Here is a 27,960-nt window from a genome sequence, read left to right on the forward strand (position 1 = left end):
GGAAGGACAATGTTAAAATAGTCCATGTGACATCAGTGGTTCAACCAGAAGAAATTGTTGAATAAAGTTGCTATTTATTATGGTTAAACCACTGATGTCACATGGATGTCACATTTTAATGATGTCCTTACTACCTTCCTGGGCCTTGAACGTGTCAGCTGCATTGATGTCTGTGCAGGGTCAGAAGTTCTTACAGCTTTGGAAATACATGAGGGTGAGAAACTCATGACAGAATTGTAATTTTTGGGTGAACTAACCCTTTAACTGTTTACTTCTGTGGTAATACAAAGCACATTTTCAGCAATCTTTCTACATGAATACAGATTATTTGAGTACCTTAGCATTCACCTTTAATGTGTCTACTTACAGTTAACTAAACTGATTTCAGCTGCTTCTAAATAACATGGGTTAAGATAAACCAATCGTTTAAGTAAACACCAGATTGATATTTTTGAACAAATTGTCTTTGCAAACAAAATGTACTCTTTTATGAAAGTTTAATAAAATGAAGGATGAACATTACTGGCATTAATTTGATTTTCTAGACAGTGAATTGTCTAAAGAAAGTTCCACTATGGTCACGTAACATACTTCTTTCTTATTTAAACAGCTGACTAAGCCAAGCAGCATTAATAATGACAGATTTATTTTCAATTTTGTCTTTCACATTCAGAATCTCACATCTTTTCAAGAGGCAGAAATTATACCCTCTCTTCATAGTAACGGAACGTGAATGAACAGATGAACCTGACAGCTTCTCTTCACTCTTTCACACACAAATCAGTAAAACAGACATATACAACTACAAACATATAAATCTAAATACGCTCTACGATCATAAAACAACTTAGTGTACCAGCGTAAGCATGTGTGAAAGCACTTTGAATGTAAAAATGTGGACACATCAAATCAAAGGCAAAACCTTCTGGTTACTAATAATGTCAGACAGCTTCTGTTTTAGTTTCAGGAATATCCTCTTGAATTCCAAACCGTCACCCTAGAACACAAAAAAATTGTTTTGAGAAGACAGAGCTTGACTATTCAAATCAATAATGCTAACGAAAAAATTAGATATGTTTCACTCAAAGATTCTTGATTTTATTTTTAGTTATGTTACCAGTTAATTTAGAAGCTTTATAGTGTAGTATATTAAATTAATAACATATAGCATGAAAGTAAAAGACTTATTTTCACCTTTGACAGGCGGAAATCTACTAAAATGCGTTCCTCCATTTCCAGGAAGTGCACTACGAAGATCAGCTTATTATTGCGGCGATCCATTGTGGACACTGTTGCCTATGAATCAAAAGAGAGGAAAAAGAGACAAGATTTAGTGCTAAGGATTTCAAATGCTTTAAATGTTACAACGGACTGTTTTATCCAGTTACCTGATTGGTGCAGCTCTGTTTCCATGTGTGACCCATAGCAATACAGGCATCACGGAGAGCAACGCAAGACGGTTCTACCTTTACCGTAGTAAAGAACCTGGTCATCCTTCTCACCAACCGCTGCCATGGGCTCTGAAGAAAATAAATAAATAAACAAGTCTTTAATAAAAAAACTAATATTTATTAAGTAAATAAATGGGCAACTGGGGATCAATGGGTTGAAGGTCCAAACTGCAGTTTCAATGCAGCTTCAAAGGGTTCTACATTTTGGCCAACAATTTTGAACATTGTTTGATTAGAGAAGACCCTTATACCTTGGCTGTGATCGTGTAGAGCCCTTTGAAGCTGCACTGAAACTGCAAATTGGACATTCACTAATATTCATTTAATAGAACAGGTTACCTGGCTGGCGCCCGGTGTGCCAAGCAGTTGGGTGCCCAGCAGCATGTGATCAACACAGATAGGCTGTGAGAAGCTGACACTGACATCAGTGTGAACCGGAACCTCCTTCTCCTCCCACAATCCCTGCGGCTCAGGCTGAGAGCTAGAGATCTGTGCTCTGTCATCACTACAGAAACACAGAGGTAGTGATGGATGTGCTTCTTAGAACGAAATACAGCATTTACTGTACAATTTGTATTTGTACTAAACTTTAAGTCATCTGTCTCATATATTTGTCATACTGACCTGTTTTTTCGTCTCAGCTGTGAGAGCTCAGAATCAGCCCGATGCATCTTGGTTACTGGTGTGTCACTCTGTCGTTTAACTGCTGTGGTTAAAAATACAGATCCAAAAGAATCACAAACATTCTAGAAAGACTTACAAACATAATTAATCACTGATCTTTGAAAGCAGTACCTGATTTGAAGCTTCTGCTAAACCAACGGTGTTTCTTAATTTCAGGAATGGTGAACCTGTCCTCTGGATTATGCAATAATATCTTAGATAGCAGACCTGACAAAGAAAATAAAAACACATATTTCAGCATCACAGGTGTTTTTAAACATGTTTCCATGCATTTGTGCATGTGTTCTGGGTGGTTGCTTTCCAGCCCAAGTCAAATAAGCCCACAAGTCTGGTCTAAATGAAAGGATTAGCTCACTTCCAAAATGAAAACTTCCTGATAATTTACTTAGCCCATGTCATCTAAGATATTCTTGTCTTTCTTTCTTCAGTCACAAAGAAATTAAGTTTCTTGAGGAAAACATTCCAGGAATTTTCTCCATATAGTGGACTTGGTGGCCAATGGTTTGAAGGTCCAAACTGCGGTTTCAATGCAGCTTCAAATAGCTCTACACAATCCCAACTGAGGAATAAGTGTCTTATCTAGCTAAACAATTGGTCATTTTCCAAAAAAATAAAAATAATTTATGTACTTCTTAACCACAAATGCTCATCTTGCACTAGCTCTGCGATGCGCATCTTCACGCATTACGTAATCACGCTGGAAATGGTCACGTGCAGTCAGTTCTTCGTCTGTGTATTTCAGTTCAAAAAGGTAGGGTGGGAGAAAAAACTCCATCTCATTTTCTTCTCCAACTTTCAAAATCATACAACCGCTGTTTTAATTTTTTTTTTTTTTTTTTTTGTAAAGGGCGTTTGACTTTTTTGCACATTTGCTTTGTAAACACAGGGTCGGTACTTCCACCTACATCATGTGTAAACTTTTCAACGTGATTACATAATGCACAAGGTCAGGCTGGTGCAAGATGAGCATTTGTGGTTAAAAAGTTTACATGTTTTTATTGTTTATTTTATTTATTTTTATTGTGACCGATCATTTTGCTAGACAAGATTTCTCGGCTAGTATCATGCAGAGCTCTTTGAAGCTGCACTGAAACTGCAATTTGGACCTTCAACCCATTGGCCATGAAGTCCACTATATGGAGAAAAATCCTGGAATGTTTTCCTAAAAAAAAAAAAATTTCTTTATGACTGAAGAAAGAAAGGCATGAACATCCTGGATGACAAGGGGGTGAGGAAATTTTTATTCTGGAAGTGAAAATTAATTAAATACTGAAATATACTGATTTAAATAACTGTTAAGAAGCTTACTGAGTGGAACAGCGTCAATTTTCTTCCAGGGTGTGAGGTAGATTTTCTTCTCTAGCCAATCCAAATACTCCTGACAGTTTTCACTCGGCTGGTCCCATGGTAACTCTATGGAAAAAAATGCAGCTTACTATAGCTTAACTCTCAACAAATACACATAGAGAATACTGTTGTCCTACCTCCAGCTAACATTGCAGTGAGCACGATGCCACAAGCCCAGGTGTCCGCAGGTTGAGCGTGGAATGCGGAGCGTGACATCAGCTCAGGGGCAACATAAGGCAGAGTGCCACACAGACGGGTCAGCGAACGTTCCCGGCCACGGTGGCGGAACATAGTAGCCAGTCCGAAATCAGAGATCTTCAGATTATCTGAAAGAAATATAAATATGATATATATAAGAATTATACAGTAAATGTACTTTGTTATACACACATTTTATTAAAATTTGCATTTACATTTATGTATTTAGCAGACACAATGCCAGGCTTATTAGAAAACTAGATTAGGAAGACAGTACTCTAGACTTATTCTTCCCACTGGTCACTCTTTTGCAACTACGTTTCTCAGTCTCAGTTTCTTAGGTTTTTTTTTTTTTTTTTTTGTGGCTACAACATGGATTTAATTAATGCATGCTGATAAACTTTTATCATAGTTTATAGTTACATGGTAACAAAAGTGGTTAACATTCAACCCGTTCTTTTTTATCAGTAGTATTATTTGTGATTTGAATTTTCTCAACGGGAGTTCCTCTTTTGCTGTTCTAAGCCAGGCTTTGGATGTTTTCTAATTGTCTGTTTTGCTTATATCTATACACATTTCATTTTTTAAGACTAAAACAAATGCTTGAAAGATGGATTGTTATTCTTAATTAAAAAGCACAACAAAACAATAGGCTACAATGAAAAACTAGCTTACATTATGTTTATTAACAAAAACGAATAAGATGAGGCACGGCGTACACCACATGGTGTGTTATATACCGACTAATAAATTACAGAATGTTCAGCAAACACTGAGGAAGCAAATAATTAAATAAATAATAATACAATTAAAAAAAGACTCCATAGTGTAATGTGAGGTAAACATGAAAAAATGAAGGAAAAAAAAAAACTAATAAAACTACACTAGCTGTTGGTGACAGTGCTTGCATGTTTTTCCCCAGGAATACCAACACGATCAGTAATATCTGATTTTCTTATATAGTCCCAGTTAATACAGTGAAAATATTAATATTATGTGAAAAATATTATTTGGAAATATTTTGTTTCTATTACGGAAGATTATTTAGGATTCCTACTTGCTTTCCTTTTTTTATTTGAATGATTTTTTCATTCACTAAATTGGTTTAATCATATTTATTATTTATCTATTTATTTTTAGACTTACATATACATATACACACACACACACATACATACATATATATATATTATGGCATGCCGTTCAGGAAATAATTATATTTATAGTATGAAGTTTGAGTGTATGGAATGAAAGTCTGAATATATGGAATGAAACTCCGAATATATGGAATGAAAGGCTGAAAAAATATATATAGAATCAAAGTCTGAATATATGGAATAAAATCTGAATATATGGAATGAAAGTCTGAATATATATAGAATGAAAGTCTGAATATATGGAATGAAAGTCTGAATATATATAGAATCAAAGTCTGAATATATGGAATGAAAGTCTGAAATATATATAGAATCAAAGTCTGAATATATGGAATGAAAGTCTGAATATATATAGAATCAAAGTCTGAATATATGGAATGAAAGTCTGAATATATGGAATGAAAGTCTGAATATATGGAATGAAATTCTGAATATATAGAATCAAAGTTTGAATATATGGAATGAAAATCTGAATATATAGAATGAAATTCTGAATATATGGAATAAAAGTCTGAATGTATGTAAAAGTGTGAATATATGGAAAGAAAGTGCAAATTAAACAATTCTCACTGAATAATGTATAGCTTGCTTTATCATTATCAGAGCAATAGGCTTTTGAATTGTGATTCATTTAAAATGTCATTCCCAGAAATTTTCCAATATTTTGTTGAACTACAAGACTTTTTTTTTTGCAGCAGCTGGTCATACTCCAAACAACACAAACACACTGTTTAAAAAAAAAAAAAAAAAAAAACTAAGTCAACTAAAATATTCCAGTTGTCACTTAAATACTTTTAACATTTTTTTTTTTGATTGTTTTTTGTTTTTTTTTTACAGTGCAGTTTGGAGTCTATATCACATCATCTTGAGGATCATATTTCCATTATTGCAACATTCTTAATGCATCAGATTTCCTTCAATAGCTACAAATTTTGCTCCATAAATTCAGACATTCATCTTATATATTCAGACATTTATTCCATATATTCAGACTTTTATTCTATATATATTCTGACTTTCATTTTATATATTCAGACTTTCATTCCAAATATTCTGACTTGCATTCTATATATTCTGACTTTTATTCTATATATTCAGTTTCATTCCATATATACAGACTTTGATTCTATATATATATTCTGACTTTTATTCCATATATTCTGACTTTCATTCTATATATTCTGACTTTCATTCCATATATTCAGACATTCATTTTATATATTCATACTTTCCTTCCATATATTCAGACTTTCATTCCATATATTCAGACTTTCATTTCATATACTCAGATTTTATTATATATATATATTCAGAGTTTTGTCAAACTTCATACTATAAATATAATTATTTCCTGAACGGCATGCCATAATATATATCAAACTTCATACTATAAATATAATTATTTCCTGAACGGCATGCCATAATATATATACACATATATATACATATATACATATATACATATATATATATATATATACACACACATACATTTTTTTTTTTTTATTACATTTTTCCATGGACCTCCTAGCACTCACTTACCCCCTGGGAGCCTGAAAAGATATATTTCCTGACATATTAATAATAACAGAATACAATTTTATGGATGCCATGAAGTTTTGTGTCACAACTTTCAATGTTACATGTATATGTGTGGCAGGAACGCTGCATTGACAAATCAGAAGCCGGAATCTCTTTTATAATGACATTTAAAAAAACATTCAGGACATTCAGGGGTACCTTTATCATCAAGAAGAATATTCTCAGGCTTTATGTCACGATGTGTAATCCCAACACTATGAAGATATTCCTGAAAGTGAGAGAGATCTAGTTTTACAACAAAGGTTGCTATTAAGTGCAAACCATTTATAAACTCACCAGAGAATCACAAAACTGATACTTACCACACCAGCTATTAGTTGCTGAAAAAACCTATGTGCATCCTTTTCTGGCATCCCAACATCTGGCTCTGTTAAAATTAGAAACAAATTACATTTTGAGTAGAACATTAAATATTGGCTTATTACAAACTTTAAGAAGCCACCAGATCTACATTATACTGGAGAAAGAAACACCTACAAAAAAATAAAAAATAAATAAAAAATGTCCTAATCTATGTTTATCTCACCGATTCTGTCAAAGAGCTCTCCTCCGCTACAGTACTCCAGGAAGATGTACTGTGTCGTCCCCTCACTCCTGTGCCCAAAGAAACGCACAATGTTTGGGTGTGAAAGCATCTTGCATATGCAAACCTCCTTTTTTACATTCTCAATACAGTCCTTGGCTTTCGCCATGTCCAAAACTTTCACCGCCACAGCCTCTTCTGTCTTTTTGTTGACCAGCAGTCGCACCCTACAATAATGTGAAGCAGATTAATACATTTTAATGAATCAGGATAAGACTAATAAAAAGGAGACAGATCACTTACTCTCCATACGCCCCCTCTCCAAGGGTCTGCACCACATCCCAGTCTTTAACAAAAGGCACAGCCATGATCCAATCTGTGAACACAAATCAGAACATCCTTGAGAACTAATAGTAATAAGCAGTACTTGGAAAAAAAAGCATAAAAGACTAGAACATTACACAAAATATATAAGTTTAACGTAAATAAACAAAATGACACACATGTTAAATAAGACTAGATACGCAGTTATACACAGTGAAACGTCAAATCCGATAACCTTGGGCTGTCGGATGTCAATTTCGTGTTATTTTGTAATAAACATACCTTACGAGTCAGCTATATCAGTGTTGAAGCTGTCGCATTTGATGCAGGTTGTTTATTTCTTTTGTTGGTGTGTTTACGGGTTTACACACATCCGTTAAAAGTGTCTAGACAGAAATATCCGTGATAATAACAAGCGACTCCGTCCAAACTTTGGCGCGTTCTAGAAGACGTGACATCACCGGAAGCGCTTGGAGGGAAGAATTTTTAAAATAAAAGCTTAACAGCAACTTTAAAAATGAGAGGAACGGTTTGGTAATACCTGGAGTATTTTATGGTATTCATTTCATGTTTGTTTCGTTCGAGTTGTATGACAAACTATTCAGTAACTAAGACCGTCAGACCATAACAAATAAAACATCATAGCAGATATATAAACTAAATATGAATGTGAGTTACACGATCAGTCGAAAGTTTTTGAACAGTAAGATTTTTTTTTTTTTTTTTTTTTAAATAAGTCTCTTCTGCTCACCAAGCCTGCGTTTATTTGATCCGAAGTATAGCAAAAACAGTAATATTCTGAAGTATTTTTACTATTTATAGTAAAATATTTTAAAAACATATTTTAAAATATTATTTATTTTAGCATCATGTCACATGATCCTTCAGAAATCATTCTAATATGCTGATTTGCTGTTCAAGAAACATTTATTATTATTATTATTATTATTATTATTATTATTATTATTATTGTCAATATTTCAAAACAGTGTATTTTTAGATTTCAGTATAGGAAAAGAAAGATCTAAAGATCAGCATTCATCTGAAATAAAAAGTGTTTGTAACAGTATACACTATACCATTCAAAACTTATTTTTTAATTTTTTTATTAATAATACTTTCATTTAGCAAGAATTCTTTAAATTGTTCAAACATGATAAAGACATTTATAATGTTACAATTTCAGATAAATGCTGTTCTTCTGAACTTTCTATTCATTAAGAAACCTGAAAAAAATTCTACATAATAATTTAATAATAAATTATTATTATTATTTATTTTTATTATGTTTTCAACGTAATAATAATAAATGTGTTTTGAGCTGCAAATCAGAATATTACAATGGTTTCTGAAGGATCGTGTAACTGGAGTAATGATGCTAAAAATGGAAATCACAGGAATAAATTACATTTTAAAATATATTAAAATAGAAAACTGTTAGTAGGAAAGAATATTTAAAAACGGTACTGTTTTTGCTGTACTTTGAATCAAATAAATGCAGGCTTGGTGAGCAGAAGAGAGTTCTTTAAAAAACATTAAAAATCCTACTGTTCAAAAACTTTTGACTGGTAGTGTATTTACGTTATTTTATATGTGTGCTTTTTAATATAGTTTTTAAAGAATATTAGTTAGCATTAGATGTGTAAGTGTTTGATTGTCTGTTTTTTTTTCTCTTACTGGCAATACAAAGTCATTTTAAGTCTAAATTTGAGGGCTTTTATTTTGTATAGTTTCCAACGCTCGAAAACTATCCATAAATAAATTGAGGGCTTTTATTTTGTATAGTGTCCAACGCTTCAAAACTATCCAAAATAAAAGCTCGCCAGTCACTGTGATCAAGGCGAATAAACTCAGTCATAACATTAACGTACTTTTTGTGATACGACATTTAATTTTTAGCATTTAAGTATTGTAAACTATAATTACAAGTTGTCATAATCACCATCGTTATTATCACATAACAGGAGCTGAACGTAAACTGAGGTCGCCTGTCGTTGTTATGGCAACATCACTTCAGTTCCGTAAACACAATTATACAGTTGGATGGTTATTTCTAAAGCTAGGTAGATTCTAAGAAAGTGGAATAAAATATATTTTAAAATGTTGACAGCCCACCGAAGCAGACCACGATGTCGGGAAGTAACTGGACCTGGACATACAGTTGCACTGGTGAGTTGTTATCAGTAACGTTAGTAGTAGCAGTAGTATTACAGCCTAACAAAACCCAACTTTTTCCTCAAAACTCCCCAAAATCGCATAGACTTACACGAAAAGGTCTATCTTTCTTAAACAACTTACTGTAAAACTTGTCTTTCAGTCTTTTCAATCAAGATTCCTTTTAGTTGCTTTCATAATAGTTAACTTTGCGTTAAATTATAATGGCGTTAATGTAGATATTTAATGTACACTACCCGTCAAAAGTTTTTAAACAGTAAGATGTTTTAATGTTTTTTTTAAAGAAGTCTCTACTTCTCACCAAAGTACAGCAAAAAGAGTAAAATTTTACAATATTTTACTATTTAAAATAACCGCTTTCAATTTGAATATATTTTAAAATGTAATTTATTCCTGTGATCAAAGCTACATTTTCAGCATCATTACTCCAGTCTTCAGTGTCACATGATCCTTCAGAAATCATTCTAATATGTTTATTTGCTGTCCAAGAAACATTTATTTTTATTATTGAAGTAATGATGCTAAAAATTCAGCTTTGAAATCACAGGAATAAATTGCATTTTAAAATATATTCAAAGAGAAAACAGTTATTTTAAATAGTAAAAATATTTCAAAATTTTAGATAAAAAATTTTGGATCAAATAAATTCAGGCTTAGTGAGCAGAAGAGTCTTACATTAAAAGTCTTACTGTTCAGAAACTTTTGACTAGTAGCATACATGCATATTATTATTTTTTTTTTAGTTTGTGTTAATATTCAACTGAAATATTTCACTTCAGAGAGCAAAGCCCCCTTTATCCAGAGACGTAGATGACCTCTTTCTGCAGAGGAGGAAACAGGAGGCAGTACGTAATGAAGTGTTGGAGTTTACTAAAGATCAAAGCTCCTGTGATGTGAGAATGCGATGGGAAAGGAACACGCAGCGCCGGATGGTGTCGGCCACTATTAGCAGACGTCTCCAGGAAGCAAGAGAGCAATACCAGATGGACATTGATGAAAGGAGGGAAAGGTCTGAATGGAATAACTTCATAAATTATTAAGAAATCATCTCACTGTATAGCATAATGACTTTGTCTGGATTTTGACAGGCTTCGTGAGCTGCTAGAGTCAGAGGAGAGGGAGATCTTCAGGGAGATGGAGGCAAAAAAGGAGACGGTGTCGGAAAGGCAAGCTAAGATGCTTGAAAGAGCCACGACTCTACGAGAGAAACGAGAGAGTGAGAGACAGAGACTTGTTGCTGAGAAACTCGATCAGCTTTTCAGGTAAAATACTGTGTCATTAGTGATTGGGTGAACTTGAACTTTGATCCAAAGCTTTAAGATGTTCCATCTTTCTTTGTTTTAGAGAGCAATGCGAGGAACTGCGTGCTGTGCAAATGAAGCGCAGGCAGGATGAGGTCTGCACTGAGCGTGCTGCTCAGGTCCGTACTAAGGAGGAAGTGCAACGGATGCAACAAGAAGAAGACAGACTGTTCGCCCAGATGTGGGAGAGTGACAGGCAGGCTAAAGAGGAGCGTCATAACCAGGAGATTCAACGTCAGAGAGAGAACAACCTCCAGCAGAAGACATTCCTGCAGACACAGATAGAAATGACTGAGCAGCAGAGAATACAGGCCAAGCAACTGAAGCAAGAGGAGGCCCAGTTACTGGTATTGGTCATATAATTCAATAGGATAAATCAATCAAATTAAGCTAGTTATTATTAGGGATGGACAATGTGTCTGCACCATATTGGTTATCGACCAATTTTAGAGATTTTGATTGAACCATAGCTGTTCAAGAATGCTCATTTGCCTTAGTTTTTGTTTTTGTTTAGTTTTGTAATGTGTTATTAATTGAAAAAAAGTTTTAAATAGTTAAAATAGTTTAAATAGTTTTTAAATAGTATTAATTGCACTTAAGATAATACAAATTAAATGAAATAGAAAATAGAAATATTAGAACTATATATATATAATGTAATGTACATTTTATTATTAAATATAAATAAATGAATAAAAATAAAATATAAATAATAGAACTAATATTTCTAAATAATATAAATAAATGTAAATATTATTTTATATTATTATATATTTATTATTATCATATTATTATCAATATATTGTTTAAATATTAAAAAATAAAATACCACTGTTAAAATATATATATATATATATATATATATATATATAGTATTTAAGATACACATATTATAAATTAATAAAAATATAAAATTATTCTTTAAAATAATTTAAATAAATTATATATATAGTATTTAATATACACTTATATTATAGATTAATATAAAAATACTTTAAAATAATTGAAATAAATTAAAATAATTGAAATTCTAAATATTATTTATATCTCTTATATCTACTTTAGATCTCAAAACTAATCTTTAAATGAATGTATTGTTCTGTAATTGTTACGTTTTTAGTTTAGTTTTGTAATATGTTATAATTAAAAAATATTAAATATTAAATGTATATTTAATAATAAAAGTGTTTATTAAATTATATATATATATATAAAATTTAATAAACACTTTTATATATATATACATATATATATATCATATTTAATATACACATATAGTGAGTTAATACAAATAAAAAATATATTTTTAAGTAATATAAAGACTTAAATGTAAATTTTCTTTTTTTTTCTAATTATTTGATTAAAAATAATTATAAAAAGTATTATCATTATAAAATTTTGTTTAGTTTTGTAATGTTATTACTTTAAAATAACTATATATATATATATATATATATATATATATAATATTTAATATACACAAATTTTAAATATAAATAAATTAATAACAATAAAATATATTTTTAAATAATATAAATAAATAAATGTAAATATTCTACAATTATTTTATTAAAAATATATGATTATACAAATAATGATAATAATAACAAAAATAAAAATATAAAATTGTTTTTGAGTCTTTTGTTTAGTTTTGTAATGTTAATAATTTAAAATAATTTATTTATATTTAATAAAGTGTATATTAAATACTACATGTAATATTTAAAATATACCTTATTTTAGTAAAATATGAATAAATTAATAAACATAAAATATAAATATATTTTTAAATAATATGAATAAATAAATGCAAATACAACTATCTTTTTAAAAATACCTTTTAAAAACTTAATTAATAAAAAAGTATACCACTGTTAAATATAATCTTTAGCAAATCTCAAAGTTATTATCCATTTTACAAACCATACATTTTAATGTTATTATGCCTGACTTGCATCATTAAAAATGTTTAAAAATACAGTAAAACTTTGAAGCTGTGGCACTGACTCTTGTGAACTCTGTGCTCCTTAGAGAGAGCAGAGGGAGATGCTTCGTCTAGAGGCAGAGAGAGCACACAGACAGAAGCTCCAAGACCAAGAGAAACGACGTAAACAGCTGGACCTTTCGCTTCGGCTCAAGATGAAGCGTCTGGCACGAGATCGACAGGAAGAGCTGGCGCTAGATATGAGCATACTGGAGCAGCTAATGACTGAAGAGAGAGATGAAAAGCAGGATGAGGTCCTCAAAAAGGTTAGATTTCAGCCAACACTGTGATCATTTTTGACCATCACTTAAAGAAATTTTTTATAAACTTTTTTAAAAATCATTCCTAAACAGCTAGAGCGTCAAGAGGAACAGCGCAGGTACAGGGAGCATCTGGCAGAGCAGCTGGAAGAGCAGAAACGGCAAGAAGCTGAGACAGAGCAACTATTTGAATCAGAGCTGCAGCAGGCATGGGCCCGCAGGGAGGCACTATGGCGTCAGGAAAAGGCAGCAAGAGACAGACTCATGAAGGATGTCATGGATACTCGCCGATTGCAGATCCAAGAGAAGTGTAAGGAACTAGCTTTAAGATCAATGATTTTACACTACCAGTCAAAAGTTTTTGAATAGTAAGTTTTTAATGTTTTTTAAAGAATTTTCTTCTGCTCACAAACCCTGCATTTATTTGATCCAAAGTACAGCAATTTTGAAATATTTTTGCTATTTAAAATAACTGTTTTCTATTTGAATATATTTTAAAATGTAATTTATTCCTGTGATTTCAAAGCTGAATTTTTAGCATCATCACTCCAGTCAGAAGAAATCATTAGAAATCATTCTATTTTGCTATTCAAAAAACATTTATTATTATTATTATTTATTATTATTATTATTGTTATGTTGAAAACAGCTGAGTAGATTTTTTTCAGGTTTCTTTGATGAATAGAAAGTTCAGAAGAACAGCATTTATCAAACATTATAAATGTCTTTATCATCACTTTTGATCATTTAGCATCCTTGCTAAATAAAAGTATTAATTTAAAAAGAAATTATACTGACTCCAAGTTTTTGAATGGTATAGTGTATAATGTTATAAAAGCCTTTTATTTCAGATAAATGCTGATCTCTGGATCTTTCTATTCTTCAAAAAATTCTTAAAAAATGTACTCAACTGTTTTAAATATTGATGATAATAATAATAATGAATGTTTCTTGAACAGCAAATCAGCATATTAGAATGATTTCTGAAGGATCATGTGACACTGATTTATAATGTCAGTAATGATGCTGAAAATTTAGCTTTGTTTTCAAATAAAAAGCAGTTATTTTAAATGGTAAAAATATTTTACAATATTACTGCTTTTGCTGTATTTTGGATCAAACAAATGCTGCCTTGATGAGCAAAAGAATATGCAAAAAAAAATTTTTTTTTAAATCTTACTGACTCCATATGTATAGAAGAATATGCATATAAATATATTATGAAGATGTTATTTTTCTCTTCAGTGAAAGAGAATATGCTGAAACAGGCTGAACCTTTCAAAGGAGAGAGAGGAGCTTGACCGAATCTTTCAAGAAAACAAATTGCTGGATGAAGAAGAAAAGACTCGGTAGGTTTCTGTCTATTAAAGTTGTTCATCTTAATCATACCTATACCAAAACATACAAAAACATAATATTTTGTTTCCAAAATTTCCAGTTTAAGGGAGGCCACTCAGGAATATCAGGCTGATTTATTGGCTCAGATGCTGCACCGCCAGCGCATTCGTGAAGCAGAACAAGCTGAGAAAGACTACGAGTTCCAGAAGGGTCTAATGTACCAGGAGCAGTACAATAAGAAGATCCAGGACATCCTTTCAAGGCCAATATCCGGCACCACAGCAGTTCATCCCTTTAGGAGACGAGAGCGCCCCTGCTCCAACTTTAGCGCACAGTTGGCGTAAATCCAACCAGTTCTGTTCACAACATTAGTAACATTCATAACATAAGTTTAAAATATTCTAAAAATGATTTAACTTTCAGTAAACTTGCATAAATATCTTACATGCTCATTTCTGATTAACTAGGCTGTATGTTGTATGCCTTACACATTTGTGTAATCTGTGATCAGATTCATTATCCGTTTTAAAGTTTGTATTCAGACTACAAGTCTGACTGGACTAACTTGTCTTAAGATAGATATTTGCATGTTTAAAAGTTAATTATTTAAAGAAAGCCAATCACTTAAATGAATAGACTGCGAATAGTGTCCTCTTTTTGCAAATCAGACTTCCTTATACAAGGCGTCTAACACCAATCATCTAATTAAAAACAATGGAAAACTGTCCAGGGTTGCTACAAAACATGTAAAGTACATAGTACCAAGAGAGGTCAAAAGGTTAAGGTTTAAAAATGACACAGTTAACACGCAGGATATTTCCATAATGATTTAGCAACAAGGTTTCAGACCAATAAGCTGCTGGGTTAAATAATTAGCAGGTGAATGAGTGGGTGGATAAGTTTTGTCACTGCAAATACCACGACAGCTCAGCTGTATGGTGAAGAAGTTAGTCAACACCCAATACCTTACCTAGGAGTGGTATGGGTGTGGAAGAATTGGTCTGATGTCATTTTTGTCCTTTTCTTTCTCAACTGGCTGTTCAGACAGGTTTAACTTTTACCCAAGCCAGTCCTGGACTACTAAACTCAGCAAAGTACACCATAAAATGAGGAATATACATCATCTGTATAATTCAGAGCTCTGACAGTTTGTTTCTGTGGATATTTGCACTATTTTTAAGAGAAGATGCGTGAACATGAGCTGTATGTCAAGGTAGGTCAGACGCTGCCAGTATTTCATTTTAGATTTCCTCATCAGATTAGCTGCAGTATGTGTCCACTTGGATTTACAGGTTACAGCTTTTTTAATAAATTAATTAAATATATATGTGACCCTGGACCACAAAACCAGTCTTAAGTCGCTGGAGTACATTTATAGCAATAGCCAACCATACATTGTATGGGTCAAAATTATTGATTTTTCTTTTATGGCAAAAATCATTAGAAAATTAAGTAAAGATAATGTTCCATGAAGATATTTTGTAAAATTCCTACTGTAAATATATCAAAACTTAATTTTTGATTAGTAATATACATTGTTAAGAACTTTATTTGGACAACTTTAAAGTTGGTTTTCTCAATATTTTGATTTTTTGCACCCTCAGATTCCAGATTTTCAAATAGTTTTATCTCGAACAAATATTGTCCTATCCTAACAAGCCATACATCAATGGAAAGCTTATTTATTCACTAACTGGTTTTGTGATCCAGGATCACATATATATTATAAACCAGGGTAACCGGCTAGACACATTCATGCATCTGTTTAGGTATTTTTAATGTCCTTATTCAGGATGTGAACACTACATTGGCATTCTCATTCGGAAATTAAGTTTCATCCCGTATTTTACACATGGCTTGTGGCCAATCTGCACCTTGCAGATAAGAGTAGAGAGGCTGCTGTGTTGCTCAGCGTTGTGTCTTTGATTAATGATGTAGACACTGAGCTCACACAGTGCACACTATCTGATTATTCTAGGCAGCTTCTGCTCTCAAATATTTCTGAGAAACACACAAAAAAGCAAATGTATATATAAAGTCTTGTTTTAAACTTCACATTGTATGATCACAATGAAATGGGCCCAGTTTCATCAGAGCTTTGTCATCTCGGATGCAATGATGGGTTTCTATGTATTTAATAGCTTATACCGTGTACTAATAGTAGACTATGCTAGCTCTATGCATTTCAGGATCTACCTGGAGACAAAAATGTATTTTAAAGTTACAAGAATTAACTCTTATGTAAACTAAGATGCTCTCAGATGACAAAAACAGTGAATTTAGTTAAATTTAGTATATTTTGTCATTCAAAAATGATAAGCAAATAGCTAAATAAGAATGCAGTTAATAAAAAATTGGCTTGAGTACACATTTTCTAGGATACAAATATCAATTCAAGTATTAATTCATATTTGTGGAATTACAAGGCATAACTGCTAAATTTAAATAACTTTTTTTCAGTCGTTTGCACCAATTACTATCTAATGAAATATTTTTACAGACAGACACAGTTAGAAAAAAGTAGATTTACTAATTGAATTCTCTAAAAACAAGCATAACAAGCCCAAAAAGCACAAAAAATTACAAACTTAAATATCAAATGTGACACGCCCCAACAAATTTTGCCAAAATTACAGTAAATTAATATCCAATTAACAGTAATTACTGTTTATCCCCAGTATTGCTTATGCTGGTTTTAACAGATACACCTAAAATGTAAACAAACGTCTTTCCTTTTGCAACATATTTAGAGAAATATGAACAGTCGCTAAAGTCTTCAAAAGAGGAAGAGCTTGTTTTCATGTTTTCACTTTCTTAAAAATAATTTAGAATTTTAACTTTTGTTATTTGATGGCAAATATGATATACAAGTAACTGCCCAGAGAAAGGAAAACAGTCTCTAAAAAATTTAAATCTTGCAAAAACTTGATGTTATTATTTCTTAAAAAACAAAATAAGCAGCAGCTATTTTACATTTAAATGTGCATCTAGTCACATAGCAGATGCTTTTATTCAAAGTGACATAATGAGGACCAACACAAACAATTTATCATAAGACCCAAGTTCAGCTATTAATATTCATGGTACATATGCCATGTTTTCAGTGGTACACAAGCTACACTGTAAAAAATAAAAAAACACAATTTGTTGAGTCATCTTAAAATAATTTGTTACCCTGCTGCCTTAAAATTTTAAGTTCAGTCAAGTAAAATAAGTTTATTCAACTTGAAATGTTAAGTTGTACTAAGTAACAACTTAGATATTTGTGTTTGCTAAACTTAACAGATGGGTAAGTAACCCAGCTGCCTTAAAATTTTAAGTTGATTCAACTCAAAAATCTAAGCTGTCACTTGGTATAATTTAACATTGCAAGCTGAATAAAGTTTTTTTGAGTTGACTGAACTTAAAATTTTAAGGCAGCCAGGTTACAAATTATTTCAAGCTGACTCAACAAATTGTTTTTTACAGTGTAGGGCAGAAGTGGAATACAGAAAACTAAAGACAAGAAGGAAAAAATATATTGGATTTATAATAAGAAGTGCGTTTGTTTACAGTTTTGGTTTGTTATAAAATATTAATAAGAAACGCGTTGTTGTGGCATGACAAGTAAACGTGAGAGGATCACTTTAGTTAGACCCCATCACTTTTTACAAAAAGTGTTTAGATGTTTAAAAATGTTCTTATTTCTTTTTTTTCTTTCGGACATCATTTGTCATTCACGTCATTCATACACGTATATTTACATCTCATTTACAGCTATGAGGCAAGTGTTTGTAGCTTTGCATCTCTCCTCATTTGGTGTTCAGAAATAATTTAAATGTAAACGACACTTTTACAAAAGCAAACGCTTTGAAAGTACTCGTACAATTTTCTAAATAGAAACAACTTTAGCCAGGAACTTCTCGTTTCCGTCAACATGTGATTTTTCGTGCAATGCTGTAATTGCCCGGAGGGTGTCGCTGTAGACGCATTAATTTGTGCCATTGATCCATGAGCCTCTGCCACTGCGGTCATGTCAGTCAGCTTGATAGAGTCCATGGAGAAGGGAAGAAACGAGGGCAGCAACTTCACTCCTGCATTTTAACAATTATATATTTTTCTCATATTCATTAAGTACCTGTTAGTCAATACCAGAACTTAGTTATTAGTCGTGGTCATCGATAATTTTAACTTGATTTTTACGTGGAGGAGGAGATGAAAGGGGCTTGTCCAACTCAACTTCAATTATGGGGACAGACACCTGCCGTGTTCAGGCGCGGCTAACGCGCTAACATTAGCCATCAGAGGGAGTTCAAAAGTACAAACCAGCACAACAAGACGATATGAAATGGTGACAGGACAAGGAAAAGCTGGATTATAAAACTTGACGGGAATATAATCGTATTCAAACGGAGATATTTTAACCTTACGTGCTGATGTAACTAGTTTAGGTGGGAGCTGCTGTATCTGGGATCATGTCTGTGACTGAACTCTACTCTAAGGTGAGTTGTTGGAATTAGTTGTATTTCCTCATTAAATATAAATAAGTCGTTTTAATAATAATATGTGACAGGTGGACGGTGGTAAACGACGCGGGAAGCCTTCACCAATCTTAGACTTGGATTTAAATCTTCGTTTAATGTAGCATGACTAGCTTCAAATATTTTACTTAAACTCAAAAGATCATAAACGCTCCCAAAAGGTAATAATCAACTATTTGACGCCCTGTAGTTCTGCCTTTAACTTCCTATAAAACACAGGGAAGTATCGCGGACAGGTGTGTTTCTGTTGGTTTCGGTCTGTAGGTAGTTTCGGTGTCCGCGGTGTTTCGACAACCAATTGCGCTGCCTATCTAGACAGCATCTTTGACGCGTTAAAATGTGTTTTTGTTGCCAAATAGTGCTGCCTATGTAGGCAGCAGACTAGGTTAGGAGATACAGCCAGTGTTTATGACGAGCTCTTCCTCTTTTGAGGACTTTAGTGACTCTGGTAGTTCATATTTTTTTTAAAATATGCTGCAAAAGACGTTTGTTTACATTGTAGGTGTAGCCTATCTGTCAAAACCAGCGTGAGCAATACTGGGGATAAACAATAATTACTTAACGACGGTTTATTGGCTATTAATTTACCCTAAATTCTTTTTAAACACTAACTTTGCCAGCATCATGTAACATTTATTGGGATGTATCGCATTTGATATTTAAATGTGTATTTTTTGTGCTTTTGAGGCTTGTTTTCAGGGTTCCCATAGTTGAAAAAAAAATTCAGCTGCCAAATCTATTTTTTTCTAACTGTGCCTGCCTGTAAAATGTATAATTAAGATAGTAATTTTTACAAACGACTGAAAAAAAGTCATGGAAATTCAGCAGCTGTAATATGTCTTGTAGTATGAATTAATATTTGTTTATTTGTCATTTTATCTTGACCTGTCTTGGAGATATGTCACAGAGGGAAAGCTAGCTGTAAATATGATGAAAGACCTTGGTATAGCCTTATATTTATGTTCAAATACTATTGCTGCAGGTGACTCAGTGTTTCCAAGTTGTTTGGGCTTGTATGCAAAATGAATATTTTTTTTCCTCCAGCTTTTTTTTAGCCTTAGATGGACTGTTCAGTTCAGCCTGGTTCTCACAGTGTCACCATAAGGGTGGATTCATGTTACACCGGTTCAGTCCCTTATTTTGGCCTTTTTATTGTTCAGATATTTTGCCCTGAAAGTATTCCTCAGCTTTTAGGTTGTATTATTAGCTTGTGTGCTGTTATCTCAGCGATCATAAAAAGACCAAACCAGTGATGTCATTATAACCACCCTGCCCATGTGTGTCATCGATTACACTGAGAACAAATGCTATTGAATGGACAGCCAGGCATTTTCCAACATAGGCCACTAGTTCAAAAGGGGTTACATAGTCAGGCACTATCCTTGTTTAACTGAATTTTTTCAGTTTCTTTGAAACTCTTTCTCATCTACTAATCAAACTTAATAATCTGCTTTTTGATGATTTTATAAATTGTTTTAAATTGCATTGTATTGTTTGATGCTCTCTGCTGTGATTGTGTTACTACTGTATGTAGCCTGTTGTTGGAGCTTTGTGTCTTTCCTTGGTTATTGCTCTCAGAAAGAGGATTAGTTTGGGGCACAATGCACCCCTGCCGAAGTTTCAACCCCCCTTCTTAGTGGGAGGTTTTGTTGAGTTGACCCCAACACAACCTTGATTTGTTAGGATGGACAAAAAGAGTCATTAGGCCCGAATAGACTCACTTGTGAGCTGACATTTCTTCTGTTGTGCTGTTTCAACAAAACACCCCTATTCTATTTTCGTTCTCTGTTCGTTTTGGTGTAATTTATGGTCTTCTGTTCCCAATGCTACATCTCTTTGATTAAACCGTGTTACGTCACTGTAGAGGTCTCTCAGTGCTTCTGGGCAGGTAAACAAGTCGTGTGCAGGTCCAGGGGGAGTGAAGCATTGGGCTGGATACGCGATCACACTCCTTTCACTCATGACTTGAATAATGCCTCTGCAAAGGTAACTGATGCAGAAACAAGAGTCTCTATGAGAGCTGTGGAGAGAATTCTAAGAAGCACTAAAGAGCATTTGTAATGTTCATGCACCTTTTTTGTGTTTAAACAAAAAAAAAAGTCCCTGTATAATGTAATATGAATTATGACAGGCTTAAAAATGGCTTATGACCAGTTGTTGTTTTAAAATCCCTGGCTGCATCACTAAATGAACACAAGAAAATGAATATTAAATAATTTTATTTACATGCATATTTATAACAATGAATAGTAAACAATATTTCTGTTATAAATATGAATGTGAATATTATTAATAATAATATTAATTAATTTAGTTGTAAAATTACTATATGAACACAAGAAGAATATTCAATAATGTTATTTAAATACATATTTATAACATGCATAGTAAACAGATTTTTTAAATATTAAATGTAAATGAGAATATTATTAATGATAATATTAATATTACTTTTATTGTAAAAACTATATGAACAAAAAAATGTAAATAATTTAATTTAAATGCATATTTATAACAATACATAGTAAACAGCATTTTTTATTATAAATATAAATATTTTTTATTATAAATATTAATAATATGGTAACAATAAGGTGTCAGTTGTTAACATTAATGTATTAATTAACATGAATGAACAATACATTTATTACATTATTTATTCATCTTTTTAATGTTAGTTAATAAAAATACAGTTGTTTATTGTTTGTTCATGTTAGTTCAGTGCATTAATGTTAACAAACACAACTTGCAGTTTTAATAATACATTAGTAAATGCTGAAATTAACATTAAGATTAATAAATGCTGTAGAAGCATTGTTTATTCTTAGTTCTTAGCGTAGTAAACTGTTACCTAATGAACGTTATTGTAAAGTGTTACCAGTGACATAAATGTAGTTGTAAAATGATAAAAAAAAATGATATATAGTGCAATATATCTCTATATGCATTTACTTTAATGCACTTGGCAGATGCTTTTGTCCAAGGCTACTTACATTGCATTCAAGGTCACACAATAATATTATCAGATCTTGTTTTCCTTGGAATTTGAGCTCATGACCTTTTTATTGCCAGTGCTGTGCTCTGCTGTTCAAGCTACACCAAGGCAATGCAATGTAGCCTCCCGATTTGTTTTTATTACGTATACAGAATTAGGAAAAGGGGAGCACCTGTTCTCCTGCTGTTACTTATTATTGATTTACCCGGAAGTCTCCCGAGGCAGTTCGCCTGTTAACCCCTGCTACAAAGCCTCACTTCTGATCAGTCACAGTCGGACACTGGTGTCAGATTTCACAGTGATTCAGACAATCTACCAGTTATTCCTGGACAGTGGTCAGGACAAAGATCACAGGTTGAAAAGAAAAAAAAGTGTGACACATCCTCCAGGAAACACCTGATCTTTCCCTATAGGGCTTTTGTGAGTGTGCTGCCAGTGATCAGGGTGTGGCTAGCAGACACACAGAGCTTTGTACTAACCTTTCACCCTATAGCCTTAGGGGAAAGTCTAGTGAATCCAGTGAAACCTGAGAATTCCTGACATTGGGTGTTAAAAAATGTATATTCATAATAATACAGTTAGGGTACGTCTAAAAACCGTTTTTTTTTTTGGTTTGTTTTTTTTTGTGCGTTCACTTTGTAAACACTGGGTTGGTACTTCTGCAGAGATGTAGGACGATTTAGAGGCCTTTGAAGCTGCATTTAAACTGCATTTTGGAAATTCAAACTCACGGGCACCATAGAAGTCCACTATATGGAGAGAATTCCTGAAATGTTTTCCTCAAAAAACATAATTTCTTTACGAAGAAGAAAGAAAGACATGAGCATCTTTCATCATTCGGTTTAAACTTTCCATTTAAGCAGTCTTTAAATCAATATGAATTCACAAATGAACCATTTTTATAATGCTGTTCTTAATGCAAACAATTTATTAGTGCATTTTGTTCCAAAGAAATTTTTTGTCTTCATAACTGTTCTTCAAGATGATTACGTTAACATTGAGACATTTTTTTTTTAAAAGTTTCTTATGCGTGACAACATTGCAATTACAGTATTTGATCAGAAATACAGTAATATTGTGAAATAGTGAAATTGTAAACTTTTTTTGTATTTTAATATATTTTCAAAATGTAATTCATGTATTGACATACCAGCATTATTACTCCAGTCTTCAGTGTCTCACAATCCTTCAGAAATCATTCTAATATGCTGATATTGTACTCAACTACAACAAAAAATATCTTTATGAATTAGGTTGCGAATGATGTTTCATATTGACATTAGAAGAGAAGTTCACTTCCAGAATGAGAATTTCCTGATAATTTACTCATCCCCATATCATCCAAGATGTTCATGTCTTTCTTTATTCAGTCGAAAAGAAATTAGGGTTTTTGAGGAAAACATTCCAGGATTTTTCTCCATATGATGTTTGATAACAAAGTTCGGGAGGAGCACGATCAGATAATCAACTAATTCGGCACAGGTGCAACTCGTCTAGCTAATCATCCAAACTAGCACAAGTCATATATACGCCACAGCCGACTTACCTCCGTCATTCGACTGTTTTTCGGCATCCCCCCTCCACCCCAACTCCTCATTCTTAATCTATCCTCATCCTATACTTGGGATTGAGGGAGTTCTCTGGGTTCGGGCCATATTCCAGGCTCGGAGCCCTCCCCCAGGACAGCACGCCAAAATATGCTTACTGTTTACTCAACCAGATTAGATGTAAGTGTGAACTCGTGAAATAGTGAAATAATATCTTAATGTTACAAATGGACTCATATTGTAAAGTCCTACCATTACATAAACAATCAAGCTAAAGATGTCCATCTTTAAATATCTACACAAAGGCCACAGTATTGAAATTACATAAATTTGGATGTTTTGTACTTTCACAATTTAACTGCTTCTATTCTAGAACATTTGTGGTTAGCTAATTAAAATATAAAAATATGTTAGTCACACAACGGGCAAAAGTGCAGCGCCGCGTCTAGAAGAACTCGCAGCTATCCTGTATCACACACTGGAAGCGTCGCGTTCAATTCAAGTGGCGGTCTACAAGACTTTTGATCACCAAACGGGCAAAAGTTTACTGCTGTCCTTTCTAATGCAGCATCTAGTCAACAAATTTATCACTTAGTAATGACATGAACACATGCACTACAGTGTTCTGTACACGCCGTTTCGTTGTCGATGTTTTAAATCCGTCTGTGAAGTGTCCTGCTCTGTGCAGCGCATAGTGTCAAGTGTCTAAACAAACGTCACGTGCTGTCAGTGATTTCCACCACTAGAGGCCGCTCTCGTGCTGTATAACAAAGACTATAGGGACTTTGCTGTATAGTGATGACCTTCTCAGCTGCTCCTGCAATGGACCCAACCCGGAAAAACTATTGGCGTGGATTTTTGCCGATAACCGATAGCTCCACCGATCAACTATCGGTGCCGGTTAATCGGCAAAACCAATACATTGGTCGACCTCTAGTGTTGAAGGTCCAAATTGCAGTTTCAATGCAGCTTCAAAAGGCTCTTATCTAGCGAAACAATCTGTCATTTTCTAAGAAAAATACAAATCTATATACTTTTTAACCACAAATGCTCATCTTGCACTAGCCTAACTTCTTGCACGTAGGCAGAAGTACTGACTCAAAGTGAGCATGCAAAGAAAGTCAAATGCCCTTTATAAAAAAAGGAAAAACAACAATGTTGGACGATTTTGAAGTTGGAAGGGAAAATGAGATGGAGTTTTTCGCTTTACTCTGCCTTTTTACATAGACGAAGAACCAACTGCTCATGATCTTTCCAACGTGATTACGTAATGATTGAAGTCACGCAGAGCTGGTGAGCATTTGTGGTTAAAAAGTATATAAATTTTTATTTTTAAGAAAATTAACCAATCGTTTCGCTAGATAAGACCCTTGTTCCTTGACTGGGATCGTGTAGAGACCTTTGAAGCTGCATTGAAACTGCAATTGGACTTTTAACCTGTTGATTTCCATTGAAGTCCACTTTATGGAGAAAATCCTGGAATGTTTTTCTCAAAAACCTTTTTGACATGAACATTTTGGATGACATGGGGTGAGTACGTTCTCAGAAAACTTTCTTTGGAAGTGAACTACTTCTTTAAAGGTGAAATATGCCACTGGAGAAATTGTGCATCATAAGTTGTTTCTAAACAGGTTTTCCAAACACTACTGCTCTTTTTGCACCTCCGATGTTTAGACAAACAGGTAGCTCTGGTTAGCAAATGTGCATTGAATATTTGAGGACAAATAGATACCTTAACCACAGTTTTCAGACCCAGTTTTACAATGCACTTTCTGTTAGGGTTTTTTTTTATTTAACCAAAATCATTAGAGGTGCCACAAACACCCACAGCTCAGTTAAACAGCTGACGTGGATGTAGGCCTTTTTGTTACGCAGCTACAAGAAACTGTGCAAAACCAGTTGTGCAGGTTTCACCCCAGGTCATCACCAGCTCACTTCCAGCACAACAGCTTTTCCACTCTTTATCTGTGGCCTTTTTTACGGTGTCCTTCAAGCCTGACAGATCACCACACTGGGAGCTCTGAATCAGAAGCCTCACACTTCTTCACAGACAGCTGAATTGTTTGATCCCTTATTTGTACTGTATTATTTGTCAGTATAACACACACACATATAAATGATGCAGTTTGGCCATTTCTGCTGAGGTGAGTGCAGTGTGACTGTCATTCCTGTATCTTTGTAGCCAAGCTTCCCACTTGACAAACTTGTAGGTGATTGTATCGACTATTGTGTCTCATCTGTCTGATGAGAAGTTCCATCTCATTACGGTGGCAGGAAATGCATTGGAACAATTAGCAAAGCAGACAGGCTGATATAATGACAGGGTGAGGTGTGGAATGGCATGCATGCTAAATGCCGCAAAGAGAGTTTATAGTCTGGTTAATAGTTTCCCCATTGGCTTTTATTAGAGATTCCGTCACTGCTTCTTCATGCAGTATCACCTTTTATGGTTCAAAGATCATACCTGTTTCAGTTGATTGATTTTTTCCGTTCAAGCTTTGTCATGCATGCCACTTCAGTTTGCGTTCTGAATATTTGGGGGAAATCCAGATTGGCAGTTAACAATAGAGAGATTAAAAGCAAGACTGTTGTCTATCTATTAGACATCCAAAAATGCCACTCCATGAAAGATGATGCAATGTCATTTATCTCGTCTGCTCATTTTTTTGCGGTTGTTGTTGCTTTGAGGCTTTGAGATGTGGCACCCAGGGCTGTCTTCCATCAGACATGCCATTCATGTTTTTCTGTCATCATTTCGAACTGAGTTTCCCAAAAGGTAACTAGATATTTAGACAAAATAAGAAAAATGTACACATCATCATTCTTTTCAAAAGTTTTCACCCCCAGCTCTTAATGCATTGTTCTTCCTTCTGGAGCATCAGTGAGCATTTGAACCTTCTGTAATAGTTGCTTATGAGTCCCTCAGTTGTCCTCAGTGTGAAAAGATGGATCTCAAAATCATACAGTCGTTGTTGGAAAGGGTACAAATACACAAAAATGCTGAAAAACCATAGAATCTGTGGGACCTGAAGGATTTTTCTGAAGAACAGCAGGCAGTTTAACAGTTCAGGACAAACAAGGGACTCATTAACAGCTATCACTAAACAAAAAAAACAAACAAAAAACACAGCTGTGGCTCATTTAAGGTAACAACACAGTATTAAAAATCAAGGGGATGTAAGCTTTTGAACAGGGTCATTTTTATAAATTCAACTATTATTTTTCTCTTGTGTACTATATGTAAACATCTTGTATGTGAAATATCTTATTCAGGTTAGTTAAATTAACTAAAACATGCATTTTGTATGATTCCTCTTTTTTTGGTAAAATAATCAACATTTTTAATGATTCTGAAAGGGTGATTTTTGACCTCAACTGTATAATCTGCATGTTTTAGAATGAAGCACACACCATATTTCATTATTGTAATTATAATTTACAACCATAGTATAATTTAAATTAAGATATATTGCAACCATAATATGTATGTATTTCATAATTTGAATTAAGTATAATAATAGTAATAATAATAATAATAATAATAATAATAATAATATTTTTGGAAAACATGAAGAGTCAATGCATCATACAGAAAGTTAGGCAGAAAGTTAAATCATTTATGAGTAAATGATATGGGGATGAACTGGTACCATTTATAACAAATTTGAAGTCTCCTCTTGTGTCTTAGAACCCTTTTTCTGATACTTGACTCTCATACACTCATACATTGTTTAGAATTCCCGTCACTCCAATGCACTCATTTTCCGGGGCAGTTTTTCCGGACTCACTTGAAATAGTTGATAAGCAAGTTGCTCAGTCAATTCAGCATTTCTCTGAGGAACCAGTATTGATTAATCCCCGTGAAATAAAAGTCCTTTGAGTGAAAGTCCTTTACAGAAGCTTGTTAGTATAATAATTCTACTTTTAAATCATATAAATGAAATAATTTTATTTAGTCTGATAAGCATCCTTTATATCACAATAGCTAACTACTTAAGGGCATCCTAACAGAAACATAAGGATGAAGTGCTCCTGACTGAAGACACCATTAAAGGTTTAGTCCACTTCCAGAATAAAAAATTCATGACAATTTACTCACCCCCATGTCATCCAAGATGTCTTTCTTTCTTCAGTTGAAAAGAAGTGAAGGTTTTTGAGGAAAACATTCCAGGACTTTTCTCCATATAGTTGACTTCAGTGGATTGAAGTTCAGTGCAGCTTCAAAGGGCTCTACACGAACCCAGTCGAAGAAAAAGGGTCCTATCTAGTAAAACGATTGGTCATTTTCTTAAAATTTTTTTTTTTTTTAATCATATACTTTTTAACCACAAATGCTTGTCTTGCACTAGCTATGCGATGCGCATGTGCATCTTCATGCATTACATAATCACTTCAGAAAGGTCACGCGTGGTTAGTTCTTCGTTTGTGTACTTCGGTTCAGAAAGGTAGGGTAGGCTGAAAAACTCCATATCCTCCCATCACAAATGATGGATTGTTTTGCTAGATAAGACCCTTATTTCTAGGCTGGGATCATGTAAAGCTCTTTAAAGCTGC

At 33.3% G+C, this 27,960-nt stretch overlaps 3 protein-coding genes across 3 annotated transcripts in view; 2 read left to right on the forward strand and 1 right to left on the reverse strand.

Moving 5' to 3' along the window:
• Nucleotides 1–142: 142 nt before the first annotated feature.
• chek1 (checkpoint kinase 1) lies at nucleotides 143–7,747 on the reverse strand. The gene is made up of 13 exons (XM_051092427.1): nucleotides 7,569–7,747; nucleotides 7,266–7,338; nucleotides 6,966–7,189; nucleotides 6,742–6,806; nucleotides 6,578–6,647; nucleotides 3,620–3,808; nucleotides 3,444–3,548; nucleotides 2,247–2,342; nucleotides 2,076–2,157; nucleotides 1,791–1,956; nucleotides 1,389–1,520; nucleotides 1,195–1,296; nucleotides 143–997 (listed from the first exon to the last, which is right to left on the reverse strand). Exons 2-13 carry the CDS (start codon nucleotides 7,328–7,330, stop codon nucleotides 905–907), a joined length of 1,389 nt encoding a protein of 462 aa, XP_050948384.1. The 5' UTR covers nucleotides 7,331–7,338; nucleotides 7,569–7,747; the 3' UTR covers nucleotides 143–904.
• Nucleotides 7,748–9,228: 1,481 nt separating this feature from the next.
• On the forward strand, nucleotides 9,229–14,977 carry cfap53 (cilia and flagella associated protein 53). The gene is given in 9 exon segments (XM_051093483.1): nucleotides 9,229–9,455; nucleotides 10,241–10,470; nucleotides 10,550–10,723; nucleotides 10,806–11,109; nucleotides 12,794–13,012; nucleotides 13,100–13,316; nucleotides 14,252–14,286; nucleotides 14,288–14,355; nucleotides 14,445–14,977. Coding segments are annotated over 9 exon segments (1,560 nt in total). The 5' UTR covers nucleotides 9,229–9,386; the 3' UTR covers nucleotides 14,689–14,977.
• A 3,367-nt stretch (nucleotides 14,978–18,344) lies between these two features.
• The window catches only part of myo5b (myosin VB), a 66,508-nt gene continuing 56,892 nt past the window's right edge, over nucleotides 18,345–27,960 (forward strand). The window contains exon 1 of the mRNA XM_051093357.1: nucleotides 18,345–18,825. Coding sequence (XP_050949314.1) covers nucleotides 18,799–18,825 — 27 coding nt within the window. The 5' untranslated portion in view covers nucleotides 18,345–18,798. The remainder of the gene's footprint in view (nucleotides 18,826–27,960) is intronic.

Source organism: Labeo rohita, chromosome 21 (assembly GCF_022985175.1).
Source record: "Labeo rohita strain BAU-BD-2019 chromosome 21, IGBB_LRoh.1.0, whole genome shotgun sequence".
Lineage (NCBI taxonomy): Eukaryota > Metazoa > Chordata > Actinopteri > Cypriniformes > Cyprinidae > Labeo > Labeo rohita.